Raw genomic sequence first — 14,286 nt, 5'->3', positions numbered from 1 at the left:
CCCCCCCTACTCTCTTTCTCTTTCCTCCCCCAATCCCTCTCTTGCAACATGGCGGGGCTGCGCTTGGCCTTCATCCATTTCCATCTGTCAATTAGCCAGGAACTAAATCCCTCTCCATCTCTGCGACAGGACAAAGACGGCGGCAGTGCACCGACTCCCTCACGCTGACATGGGACGCTGTGGAAAGTCCAATGGATACGCATGTACTCAATCTACTCACTTTACTACATGCTGTGTCCAATTGATCCTGATATCACCAGCAGGAACACATGTGTCTCACTGCTCTTCAACATTAAGGCTGTCAGGAGTTAATTGTACTCAACAAAGCTCAGTTATATAACACGTCATGTGTATACGTACTGAGCAAAACCCCTACAATAAGAAATCACATTAGGCAATATGGTATTCTATTTTTCCCATTTGTCTTTAGACAATCCCAAACTGAAGCAATGAACACAAGAAGCTGCATTTTTGTTTGTTTTAGATCCATATTATCTTCAAATCTGTAAGCTTTTTTAATGCCATGCATCAACACCATTGTTCAAAGCTATTTCAACCAAGGCCGGGGACAAAAAACAATGGTCTGACTGGACCAGGAATCTAAAGTGGAAGCAATACAACCAACAGAAATGCCTTCAGATTCATTGGTTCATTGAATGTGTTGGCCCAAACTCTCACACTGGTTTTAACTGAACAAACTCTTGGAGATCAGCATGTTTAATATAATATATGATGGCATGAAAGGAAATGTAGGCAATCAGAAGATAATCATGAAGATTCCCAAGCTCACCTGTTTACCTGACGTCAGAAACGCCAATGTGTGCATGTTTGTGTTCCGCATTGCAAAATGCAATAGCAAATGTGAATCAATTGGAATAAGTAGAGGAAGGCAAAGCAAGCCAAGGTATAGTGCTTACACTAGATAGGAACATAACTCCTGAAATGAACTGAACATAGGGACTCACCTGTCGGCATCTCCCTGTCCTGACGACGTGTTTCGATGCAGTGTCTCTCTGACGGCGGCCATGCTGTCGGGCAGGCGGTTCAGGCGCCGCGTGTACATACCCAAACCTCCGTCAGTCATGTAGCTGCAGAACACGAGAAAGCACGTTAGATATCATCAACACATCGCAGTTCTAAGTCTCAGAATGAAAGGGCTCAGAGAGGATGATTAGACGTTACGCAGAACCACTTCTTGTCAAAGCATTGGGTTAACACTCTTATTTTCTCAGAGCTGCTTTTGTTGCATGAAGATCAGGAGGAGACGCAGTCGGCCAAACCGTTGGCAGTTAGTTCCCAACACATTTCTCTCATGTGGCCGGTGGTAAGCAACAGAGGTCCGTAGACAGAGGACGATCTTTTTCCCCACAAAGAGGATATTGCATTCATCAAAGACTCCATCGCCAACTCTGTGCTGGGGTATTATGATTGACTGTGTAGCTGCACATTCAAAGAAGCTAACAAAATACACTTTACATGTCCGTGCAGTCCACAGTTAGGAGGCCATTCACTTCATTTCATATCGGAACATTTCATTTGAATGGTCTTGATTTATTGGTTGTTGGAGGCTGACCGTTAGCAGCCGTTACAGCCTGACGCAGAGGCCCCGAACACTTATACAAACATTCCCATTCAAACTAAAACAACACCAACTAATCCCCCAAATATTTACCCGTGGAGGAGATTCCCAATGGAACTAAATATTGACTCATTTGACCCAGGTGCAATTCAATGAAATGTTTGCTGATTTTAAAGTCGAGGCTGTTGAAATGGTGAATGCTTTCTGTGTGGGACTGTGATGACTCGTCGTAGAAAAAATAAGCAGCAGCAAGAGTTCGAAACCACTGAAACACTTTGTGTGTTATCTCTGTGGAAATCTAAGCATGAGGGAACCAAGCACACACACAAATACACATCGACATGTATATACAGTATACACAGAGTACAGTGTATCCTAAAGACACAACTCCTTTGTGTAGCCTTTCAAACTGCATCAGCATCTGAGCTGCCAGTCAGACACGAGTGTTCAGATGCTAGACAAACTGTAGACTTTATGATTCCTACATCTGCATCTATGATTATAAATGAATTATGTTTAACGATGCAATCATTTGGGGTTGTTTATTTGTCCACCTGAGGGCACACAACAAGCTAAAAAGGCGGCTGGTTGTTTAATTTCTTCACCAGATAGTTTTTCATTTGATCTGTCAGTGGGTTTTTCAACACAGCTACAGGAGGTGGATGACAGCTGAGTCTTCTCCCTGGAGAGCCAAAACAATGAGCTAAAGGAGGCTAGACATTGTCTAGAGCTGAGGGAGGAGAACTGTGCTGATATAAAACAGATATATAGCAGAATGGTTCTGATTTGTTGTACCGAACAGCATGTGAATTTTGCTTTGGCAGCAGATGTTCCACTTTCTTACCCAATCATGAACGCTGTGGAAAAGCTGTGGCTACTCTCTCAGGTCATCTGGTGACCGTCTGCTAATCATTACCCGTTCCAAACGGGGACATTGGGCATTTTGTTTGCATGCACCAAAAAGTTAGAAGAAACAATAAGACATTTCTGACTTCCACTTTATTTACATTCACTAATAACCTCCCTGGTAGTCAGTAATTGCAAAAATCGTTTCCATCATTTATAATTTTGTGTTAATTAGTTATGCTGTTTTTTTTTTTTTTAAATGATTTTGGATATATGGTGGTAAGATGAGAAAAATATTAAGATGCATTATGTTAGAGTTGTAATCATAAATCCCATAAAAGTTCATCAAATGACAAACCAATACGTTTAAGGAATCACCCAATCAATCAGACCGATAAAGGAATGAAGAAGTCACTTCCTTTGCTTATTTGAAAGTTGTTTTGAGCAGACCATCACAATAAGAGAGACAACAGACACAGAAGTCAGATGAAGACTGGGGGGGTTAGCTGTCCTTTAAGGGAAGCATCCATCACCCAAAAGCAAAGTCACCTTGAAGATGGCGGGCAGTCGCTCACACATATTAATCCGTCACACTAATGAGTGACCGAGGCACCCTGTCATCCCGTTTCAGATGACGGTTAACCTGTAACCTCCGGCAGCAGGACAAACGTGTCCAAACAAGACTCTTTATGAGCTGAAACTGAGCAGCCAGGGAGAGTTGTTACAGCCATGTTGCTAACAGAAGCAAAAGTTGTCTTGGGTTGAATTAAGCTGCAAAGATATTTGACCGTGGTACTGACGAGAGGAAATTCACAAAACGCCCGGGATAGAAGATAACAACAAATATCTCCTCTTTAGCATCTGATTTGATCGTGTAAAACACTGACGTACCTTTCTGCCCTGAACATGGTAACATAGTTGGTCCAAAGGAAAAGGAAAAGGAAAGTCCAGGTGAGGGTTGATCCTCGCTGATAAAAATCTCCGAAGCAAAGGTGTCCGTTATCAACCGTCTGGCTACTATCTGTTATCAGGTCTGAACCTGTGCTGCTGTGTGAATAATATCAGCAGGTGAGAGCGTGTTGGATCATGGTGATATCAGAAGAAGTGATCTGCAAACTCCCCATATATAGATTATGTGTCAATGTGCGTGAGTGTGTGTCGCTCTGTGGGAGCTCAGTGTCGGTATGCAGCCTCTCTCCTGCGCTCCAAATGCTTTTACCTCCTGGCTGGAGGTTGGGTCTGTCTGCGAAAGGTGGAGGAGGGACGGGAGGGACGGGAGGGAAGGGAGGGGAGGGGAGGGGAGGGGGGGGGGGGGAGATCGGGAAACATACCCCGAGCCGAGGAGGTGGAGGGGGGTCTTGTCTCGAAGGGCCGGAGAAGCCGAAAGGAAAAACAGAGGAGGGGGTTGGAGGCTGAAGCCGATGTAGATACGAAACGTGGTGTCATCAGTCATGCTGTCTCTGTTGCAGGACTCAGAGATTACTAAATGAATTAATACTCAAGACGAATAGATGAGCTCAGCCTTCAGTTGATTATAGATGTCTAAATATTCTTTCTTGCCCATTCATCTATCAGAAGGTGCTTTTTGTGTTATTAAATAATGACTTTATAAATAGGGAGAAATTAGAAACATTTCCAGAGTTGTGGCACAAATACAATTCTGCTCACTTTCATATTTTTAAGGTGAGAGCATACATAAAAAAGAGAGAGATGTATCTCTCAACTTGGACAAATAAAACAGATCTGCCCACAAAAATGTAGTTTTCTTGTGATCTGATCCTTTAGTTGACATTTAACTGGAGGAATGCATTAGAGTGTGGAGCTGTTTTGAAATGGCAGCTCCTCCTCTTTCAGTGAACGTTTGGAAGAACCAGTTAGTGGATCCCAACAGGCCTGTGATGGAGTTAACGGCTAGACGGCCTGAGGATGTGGAGAATGGTGGGGGGAGGACATCAGTCTGTGTCTGTTTCACATGGTTACCCATTGTGACCGGCTTTTAAAACGATTTAATACATTTTATAGACTAAATAATGTATTATTCAATTAAAAAATGAAAGCGTGATCAGAATAATAATCTATAATTGCAGCTTGATCACTATCGGATCATCAACAGCATCTTTCTTTAAATCTTCACAGGTCCGACCAAGCCTGGATATCAAATTTTTTAGGATGAGTAAATGGCTGTGCTCCCCCGCTCACATCACTCACCTGTCCAGGTGTGGCTGTGGCTCAGCCTTTGTCGGCCGAGCCACAGATTCAGATATATCAAGTACTTCAAGAGCACTTGGCTGCCTCCACTTGAACAGCTGCCTGAGGGCTGTGAATCACAGGGAGCCCATGGGGGCCAGAGGAAGCTATTCTCTCTCCAGTTGTTATCTCCTGGCTTCCCTGAGCTTTTGCATTCATTTGAACTACAATTATTCCCTGCAGCCAGATCCCGGTCTCCTCGCTTGGCTGTAAGAATGCCAGGCGAGTTGGCACCTTTTTATATCTCTATAAGATGATCATGATGACAGCAAAGGTTTAAATTGCACAGTGTGAGGGCCGAGGTATGCAGGGAGCCTGTTACAACATGGACACTTGCTTTGAGTGAGCAAATAAACAGGTTATCAGCATTACAGAGTCTGCAGACAGAGAGATGGGATACTTGTGGGATCTGATCTGTACAGAATGATGTTGCTTTTGCTACTGAGGATCAACAGGAAAACACTAGCGCCCTCTTCTGGCAAGCTCATACAACTCACAAAAATGTCCTGTGTGTTTCATGTGACCAAAATGTTCTATTTTTATTGTTTCTTGTTGAACAAGCAACCGTCTATCTGTTGTGAATGATCGGAAAGAATGTTACGATCAACCATTAGTTTATGTTAGTAGAGTTGAAGATTCTCTCTCTTTTTTTTCTCATTCGCCTATGCCAAAGCAATAGGTCTAGATAACGATCATGCTTATTAGAAATATATATATTGATCCTTTTGTTCCGACCACAAGATCTGAAAGCATTGGAAAATGTTATGAAAGCCCAAGGGGACATCTCCGATTGTCCTACTGTACGTCACCAAGTCAAAAATACAAAACGCATTCCATTTATAACGATAAACGCTGTGACAAGCAGATCGTCACATGGGAGAAGATGGACCCTGCCTATAATTGGCAATTAAAAAACAAACTAAAATGATGTCGATCTTTAAAAACTGTCTACAGGATTAAAAAAGTCTGTAATCCACTCACCCGCTGGCGACATCGTCAGTGCGTGCCGCGTTCTTGGTCAGCACGTCTCCATCGCTCATGTACCCAGTGACGTCCACGGCGATGCTGTCCAGGTCCGTGTCCTCCCCGGCTCTGTCCCCGAGCTCCACGCTGTGAATGGCCCCTCCCCTTCCTGCCAGCTGCCGCCTGAGGTTTCCTGGGTAAAGGTAGCGTCCTCCCTGGCTCCCAGCCACCCGGCCGCCACCGTAACTGTTCCCCAAAGAAGGGGCGTCGCCCGCCTGCAGACGAGGGCTCGACTGGCCCAGGCGCCATGACGACAGAGAGGGACGGGAAGAAGTGATGCTGAGGATGCTCCGACTCCCTGCTCCGCTGTTGTTGCTGACGGCGCTGCCCCCTCCGCTGCTGCTGCTGCTGATGTCTGTGGTGACGCTGCCGTCAAAGGTGGTTTCCAAGGTGCTGAGAGGAAACAAATGGAGGTTCAATCTCAGATCTATATGTAAACAAAAGGCAAGCCCCATGACATGTATTTAAGGGGGCATTTTCATTTATTCGGATGAGTTTATTTTCCAACATCGTTCATTTGACACTGCTAAGAGAATAAACTGAGCTGACTAAGAGGCACACAAAATGTTTCAAGCTGATTTAAGGACATCAATGGATGGCTTTTGACTCCACGGTGTCTCTAAAAAAATATATATCTTGGCCAAAGGCCTATTTGTCCACCCAATTACACATTCATCTGTTAAAAGATAGACAAATAGTCAAACTAGTAGTGGCAAGCTGAAGAATAATCCTAGGTAGATAGATGAATAGAATGTGAGAGGGTTAAGTAAAGATAAGAGCTCCTTTGATAGCATCTAAAACAGTGGCGGCACTAGGGGGTGGCTACTTGGGCTCAAGCCCCGGATGTTTTCTGAAAAGCCCCGGATATTTCACTTAAAAAAAAAAAAGAATATATATATATATTTTTTTTAAAAACGTCTCGGGAGTAATGTGCAGTACCGGAGTCCACCAGAGAGGCAGCCACTGTGGGACATTAGCCTGCATACTGCGTAGCCTGCCCTGAAGAAGAAGTGATCCTTCCTAGTGCCTGGCGAGTTTTAAGCTAATAGCCTCTACAGTTATGGATATTAGAAAGTTATCTTCATCAAAGCAGGCGCCACAAGCTGCAGCAGCAGCAGTATCAGCAGCTGACAACAATGTCATCACCAGCAGTGAAGAAATGGGTGATGTTTCAGGTTTGTTAATCTAATGGTGATATCTGCACTCTGGCTGACTGAGTAAGAAGTGAAAAAGAGTGATGTAACGTTAATGTTATAGCTAGTAAACATGGAGTAACCACACTAAGTATACCCTTATGTGTTAGTATGTTAGTATATGTCAGTATGTTAGTTTATATATACAGTCTATGGTTAGTATGTATACATAACATGACTAAAAATTATCCTAAGATGTAACGTTAACCCTTCATACCTCAGTCTACTTTTAAGACACTATAATAACGTATTCCAATTTTTATTTTGTTTTCGCGCGTGGAATTATACCGGCTCTCGTTTCAGTACACATAACAACGGAACTGACAGGCAACCCTCTGAATCAGACTCAGATTGGCTGAGACTTCATCCACTCAGAGTGTCCGATTCAGAAACGTGACCCTTACACTCTTTACGTCACAAACAAAGATGGTGGATGAGAATAGATCTATAAAACGATAAGCAATGCGCCAGAATCAAGGTGAGACTATCCGCATCCTTTAAAACTCTACGCACATTTGTTTCACCCTAATAAGTAAACGACTGTATTTGAGTGAGTTAAGGCATTAGTTTGCTTCATTAAAGGGTGTTAATGAGTGTTCTCCAGTGCCTTTTGTCCGCTTTAAGGTGTTATTAAGGTAGGGTTAGTGTTGCTCCAGTTTGATGCTTTCAACTTCAATATTTAAAAAAAAAAATCTTCCCGGGGGAGCATGCCCCCAGACCCCCCGAGAGGAGGCGACGACCCCCCTAAAGGATGTTCGGTCCACCTCCCACTTATAAAAAATAGCACTGTACCCCTGCACCCCCCAACCCAACAACTCCTGGGCTAAGCCCCGGATCTCCTACAATCCTAAATCCGCCACTGGTCTAAAACAGGAAATCAGGGCATTACATCGGAGCCTAAACTAAATGGAGAAAGCTGGGTCAGCAGTGAGACGCCAGGCCAGAGCAGAGGTCAGAAGTCAGTGGGAGGGAACGTGATTAGAGCTAAACCTGAATCAAAGGCGACATGAAAGACATGCCCTGCGATCAAAGCGCAACATCCCTCAAAAGAAGGATGAGACAGCAACAAAAAAGAAAGGCCGAGGTAATACCTGTAAACCTAGACAGACACAGTCTGCTGACCACGAGGCAGTTCTCCCCGACTCAAATCCCCAGCAGTTATCCTGAGTTGCCCCGCTTACCACTCAGCCGTGGCAGCCGTTGTAAGGCGCTACACTTTGATGATCCCCAAACAGAGGAGTTTTTGTTTTCCACCACAACACATTTGATATACTTCTCTTTGAGCACTGCTGAAATAGCAATGTGAACATAAAATGAATTTAAGACCTAAGAAATACAGAATAATAGCAATTTTATCTTTATTAATGTGTCTTTTTCACATTCTTGACAAATGATCCAGCATAATGATATGGATATTTCTGTTACCTTCAATGTTCTGTTTATATTCTGAGACAGTGGGATGGATGCTTGGAAAATGAAAGTTAAAAATACATCTTTACCTGTGTGAGACCTGAGTTCCTCGTAAGCTGGACATGGTCTCCTCCAGGTTTTGCCGCAGGTCGGCGATGTTCTTGACTGTACGCAACCGTCTCGTCTCTGGGTCTTCACCTGAGTGAAAAGAGTTTAGGAAAAGAGTTTAGGGATATTTACCAGCACAACAAGCCAAACACAGACCCTTCACCATCAGCGATCACCCACCTGAAAGGTCCTCGATGGACAGCTGGCTGCTCTTGGTGAAGGAAACGTCTCCTCCTCTTCCTCCTGAGCCGCTCTCAGTGTCCTCCGTATCCAAGCCGTCTGTTTGCGATCTGGGAAAAACAATAGGTCGACAGATCAGAAGGGGGGTGTCATTGATTCTGAATTATTGTGCCTTTAGTGGGAAACTATTATTAGGCAAATTGTCACAAAAGAGGGATAAACCTGATTAGGAATGTTTCAAGTCCTGTGACCAGAGTCCAAAATGAACGCCTGCTTAGCCCCGAATGCCGGTTGTCTTTGAAGGATAAATCGATACAGTTCCCCCGCTGCACTGGCTGGTGCATTTAGAGACGATGACGTTGAATGCCTTGGTTATTCCCAGACTTTGGTCTTTGCCTGATCCCAGACTTTGTCCCTGTCGACTAATGCGCACTCTGAGTGTTAGCCACTCAAAACCAAGGACTGCCTCTTACTCTGCTCCACAATAAAACGCTTGTAAAGTTTTCTAGTTGAGACTTGAAGTTATATTATTGCACTGACATTTTTCCTTGCTAGTATCTATCAATTAAGACAGGGTGATTTATTTGTAGTTTACCAGTCCTTGGCAAAGGATGGAAAAAGCAATGATTGATTTTGCATTTCTTATTTTCCGTCAAACATACTCTTTCTGACGGGCGGAGGTGACATAATCCTGCTGGTAATGGTACCTGACAGGTAAACAGCAACAGAAAAAATACTGAGGATGGGAGTAAAGGTGGGTCAGTTAGCTACAGGTCAGGATGTACAGGGGGAGAAAGGGCAGTGGGGCAGGAAGTGTCATGAGGCTAATGAGCGGCTGTGGGGAGAATCTGTGGAGAACCAGTGGGACCGGCTTCCTTATCACACTGGGACCGGGACCAGAGGTCAGAGGCACACAACATCCACACATATTTGCCAAGATACAAGTGCACACACATGCAGACAATACAGTCTGCGTACACACACAGGAACACACACAGATGTGGCATTCCTAGTTAACAGTTCACAGATGGTAACATTCAGTCTTTGTTATTTAAGATGCTAACAGAGAATAAAATGTCAGATATTTGATGACTTCTCGCACTCGGACTTGTATGATCCTAGATACAGGGTTATACACAAATATTGTGGTTATTTACAAGCTTGGAAAGGCAAGAACAGCTTATCCAGAACTGTTATCACATATACGACTGAAGAAATATACACCAGTAAATATTTGCCAACTTCAAATAGTCCCTGAAGAATTCAACCTAACCACTTCTGGAAAATGTGCAGCGTGTAGGATGTGCAATGTGCAACAGTTTATGACTTTGTTTTTTCAGTGAAGCTTGATCTCACTGTTATGTCCAGCTATTTATAGTATGTATCAATAAAGTGATACCAAGGGGCACAAACTAAAGGTGAGCAGGGTAAAAACATACCTAATATATACCACTGTTACATTTCCCTTTATGAGGTTCTACCATTGGGACCATCTTTGGGGAATATTATGTCAACATATGCAAATGCATGGGCTTTAACTAAAGCTAACTTATGGTTGGTTAAGGATAATTCGACAAACGAAAACAGCGTGTAAAATTAAGAGCTAAATGGGGACTAGTTTGAAAGAAATCATACTATAAAAATCTCAATTTTAAATGTTTTGCAATAAAAACGATGGTGTGCGTCTCTAACCATAACGCATGAAAGACGATTACCCATTTAAGGTTTTCCTACAATAAACATTTTAAAATAAATACATGTGACAGAAAAAGTAAATATGATATCTCTGGTTCTGTTATTTCTGCTTGTCTGCTAACCTCACATTCCACTACCATAGAATTGGTTAATTGTCCATGTTTTCTTGAGTCCCAATACACAATGTTTATCAGATTTTCCACAACAGGCTTAATACAAGTTGTTCACACGCAGTAGCCTTACCCAATGCATGCATAGATATGTAACATAGGTGGAGTTTCCCTTTAACGTTACTCATCACCCTCTCCTTTGGGCAACTGCTCTAGGATCCTTAAAAATATATATCTTTTAAGGTTAGAGATGCATGAACACTTGTGATTTATCTCACCTGTACATGAAAGGTGCGACGGTGGCCGTGTTGGGGTGGCTGTGGTGCTGTTGAGTCTGAGGTAGCTGCACGCTGATGGTGTTGCTGGCTGTGCTCTGTGTGGAGCCTCCCCCCGCCACAGAGGAGGCGCAGGCCTTCCCCTCTGTGGAGGCCAGGCTGGAGGTAGAGCTGGAGTGTCTGCTGTCCCTGTCCAGGGGCCCTCGGTGCATGGCGAGGCCCCCTCCTAACCGCATGCTCCGGGGCCTCTCCCCCGCCTCCTTCACTGAGGAGGCTTTCCCCCCGACTCCCGGGGCTTTGCCTCCTGGCTTTGGTATTCCGCTGTGTGCAGGGGTGGAACTCTCCTTTTTGGACACTTTACCCCCCTTGGGTATGAAGCTGGTGATTTTAGAGGTCCTTTTGTTTGAGCCGTCTGTGTCTGCAGTTACAGGTGCTGCTTCCTCCTTAAGCTCGTCTCCCCTGAGCTCCGTCCTGTCGGGGGCTGAGATGCGTTTCCCCACCTCCTTCCCCTTCTCCTTCTCCTTCCCTTTGTCTTTGTCTTTCTCTGTGCTTTTGACAGAGCTCTTCTTGGCAGTCAGAGCTCTGCTGAAAGTGCGCTGGGCGATGCCCCTCAGGGCCATTTTGGGGCTGCTGGCGGTTGTGGAGACAGTTGGAGCTGCTGATGGAGCTGCTCCGTAGGCCGTCCCGTTGCTGGTCCCGTTCATTCCTGGCCGGACGTTGCCATCGACTTCCTCCAGGGGGTCGGTGTTGGAGGCAGTTTCTGACCTCTCCAACTGCGCCGCTGCTCCATTGGAGGAGGAGGCGGAGGATTTGGAGCTTCCTTTACTGTTGAAAAGTTTTAGCTTCTCCAGCATTGACTTCTGAGCGACAACTTTAGGAGGAGCATCGGCCTTACAGGAGGAGTCCTTGTCCTGTTTGGCAGACTGCATGGCAGACGCGGCGGTGCTGATGGAGGATGAAGAAGTGGAGATGTGCTTGGAGCTCACCGACTTGCTCCTCCAGGGTTTGCTATTGCTGTTGGGCTGGGGAATGGCCGTCGAGGAGGACGACGACGAGGAAGAAGATGGGGGAGGAATCTGGGCGGAGGTAGCAGCGGGGATGCTGGTGGAGGAGCTGATGGTCACTGCAGATGACGGAGCATGCTCAGTCATCACAGAAGGCTGTGAGGTCATGCCCTCTGAGGAGTCTGCAGCAGAAAAGAGAGGTTTCATTAACAATGAGATAGGAAGGTAAAGATGGAGAGGAAAATCAAGCCCAGGGGGAGAGAAGGGAAACCAGATGCTCAGTCTTCTCTGACCCCACACACAGTGGCCTTATAAGGGCCTGGAGGTGGCCTGCCTGATGCAGCCAAACCTGCCATTACTTTCCTTCGGGCTGGCCACCAAAACTGTTAAAAAACCCTTAGCACTAACAATGAGAGAAGCCCATCACAAACTGTTTATAAAAACAATGAGGAGCAGACTCAAGTGCTTTAAAGTCTTTCCAAGCAGGCCGAGTTGAGGAGCGGTGCTGCTGCACTTATAAGGCTTGGACTTATATGGAGTGCTTTTGGTCAGCTTCCCTCTGCTTTACAAAGAACCACTGTGTGAAAACATGGACTCAGTCCTGTGTCAAATAGATTCATAAACGGTATAAAAACACAGGCTAACATGGACATGAACAGAAAGCCTTTTTTTGCAGCGTAAACATGCTCCTGTGAAACGTTGTTACGATTTTTCACCTAAAAATAACTTGCCTGGCTCGGCAGCATCTCAACTAGCACACTTACCAAGAGCTGAAGAGTGAGCGTAGACCTGGATCCCTGGTGTAAGTCTCTGCTCTTACTGAGACGCTAGAGTGTGCTGAGAGCTGCTGAGGTTGTCTGTGTGTGTGTGTGTGTGTGTGTGTGTGTGTGTGTGTGTGTGTGTGTGTGTGTGTGTGTGTGTGTGTGTGTGTGTGTGTGTGTGTGTGTGTGTGTGTGTGTGTGTGTGTGTGTGTGTGTGTGTGTGTGTGTGTGTGTGTGTGTGTGTGTGTGTGTGTGTGTGTGTGTGTGTGTGTGTGTGTGTGTGTGTGTGTGTGTGTGTGTGTGTGTGTGTGTGTGTGTGTGTGTGTGTGTGTAGGGTGGTGCTACCAGCAGCACTGAGTTCAGACCAGTAACATTTGAATATTCAAACACCAATGGCCAGTGAGAGAGACAGACTGTGCAGGGAGCACTGGGGGGAATAAATCATATTTTCCGTTGCAACACACCCCCACACACACAGTCTTTTATGTATTCCAGGTCACTGCTGTGGAGTTGTGCTTAGGCCTCGGTAATCATCTTAGACTTATGGGAGTTTATGTTTAAAACACTGCATAATTGTGTGCTTTATTTACACGAGACAAAACACATGTCCAACTTGTTTCCAATACTGTATGTTTCACCTTGACTATTTGCGTTTACATGTATACGTTCCCAGTGATCTTGATTGAATTAATTTTAATAGTAAAAGTTGATTTGGAAAGGATAACAAATTATCTTACTTTATTGGATAGTGTTACAAATAAAAACAAGACATTTACTGCTTAACCATATACAAATACTAAATATGGATCTTTCCCTGTGATTTGTCTTTTTTAAATGTCATTTAGCCTTTTATACAGGTGTAAAAAATAATAAATGCAATTCACATATTACTCTCACCAGTGCTCATTTGGTTATGAGTAAAGTTTCCTTTAATGTATGCCAGCAACATTAACTACATATTCATATGTTTCCATGTGATCTCATTAAGTCAAAATGTACGCATATTATTAAACACTCATCCTGCTTGTTTACCCATTTTTCATCTGGCTCTCCATTTTATTTCACTTTTACTGCACCTTTCATGTCCTAATTGGAAATAGGCACTCGTTGCCGCCTCTCTTTTTCTCCGCCTGTTTAGCATTTAGTGCGAGCTGCCTGAAACAATGCAGCCATTAGGAAGAGATTAGAGCCCAATTAGCCGTGCTAGCAGTTAGCAATCGAAAAAGTGGGTCAGGTTGCTAATAGCTGGCGTCCTATTGGAGGAGGCTGAATGAGCAGGGGAACCTGCTGTGGGACTGGCCCTGCAGGTTTGGGATAAGTGCAGCTTTGATATGGCCCAGCAGGATGGTCAGTGCTGTCCGTGAATGGGGTCAGCTTGGATTTTCGGGCCAGAAAGGAACAGAGGAAGAAAGGCAGGACATGGAGAGGCCCCTGGACACAGCTGCTCGTTGTCAGGACCGGACCCAGTGACCGGGGCTGACACGCTCCGGTTAGGTTGGTAAGTGGGAAGGAAAGTAGCCAAACTTCAACGTATGGGGTCAGAAGTCAGACTCTAGAGGTGGACATGGACACTGTTGCGTCATAAACCTAAGCAAACATTCCAGACAAAGATCAAAACATAAGTCTGTTTTAAAGAAACAAATATATACTAACATCAAATTCAAGTGTGGTTACACTTTTCTGCCAAAATGTTGGGTAGATTTAATTAAGGGAAAAAACTGCATGCATATTTCGTCAAGTACAGCCGTGTGCTTCGTCAAGCTACAAACAGTTCCTGTTCAATAACATAATAAATACACAGCGTTTTTTAGTATTGGTGTCTATTTTCTGGTTTGTTATGAATTAAGTGTAGGTC

The 14,286-nt window shown here is 44.5% G+C and overlaps 1 protein-coding gene across 2 annotated transcripts in view; it reads right to left on the bottom strand.

The window, feature by feature from the left end:
* The window catches only part of nav2a (neuron navigator 2a), a 103,974-nt gene that overhangs the window by 39,785 nt on the left and 49,903 nt on the right, over nucleotides 1-14,286 (bottom strand). For both annotated transcript variants that reach the window (XM_034106201.1, XM_034106193.1), the window contains 5 exons: nucleotides 10,670-11,852; nucleotides 8,587-8,696; nucleotides 8,388-8,496; nucleotides 5,654-6,088; nucleotides 966-1,088 (listed from right to left, as the gene is read on the bottom strand). In XM_034106201.1, coding sequence (XP_033962092.1) covers nucleotides 966-1,088; nucleotides 5,654-6,088; nucleotides 8,388-8,496; nucleotides 8,587-8,696; nucleotides 10,670-11,852 — 1,960 coding nt within the window. The remainder of the gene's footprint in view (nucleotides 1-965; nucleotides 1,089-5,653; nucleotides 6,089-8,387; nucleotides 8,497-8,586; nucleotides 8,697-10,669; nucleotides 11,853-14,286) is intronic.

The sequence above is a fragment of the Pseudochaenichthys georgianus genome, chromosome 3, assembly GCF_902827115.2.
Source record: "Pseudochaenichthys georgianus chromosome 3, fPseGeo1.2, whole genome shotgun sequence".
In the NCBI taxonomy this organism is placed as follows: Eukaryota; Metazoa; Chordata; class Actinopteri; order Perciformes; family Channichthyidae; genus Pseudochaenichthys; species Pseudochaenichthys georgianus.
Note: the sequence above shows the minus strand (reverse complement) of the source record. Positions and strands in the feature narration are given on the sequence as shown.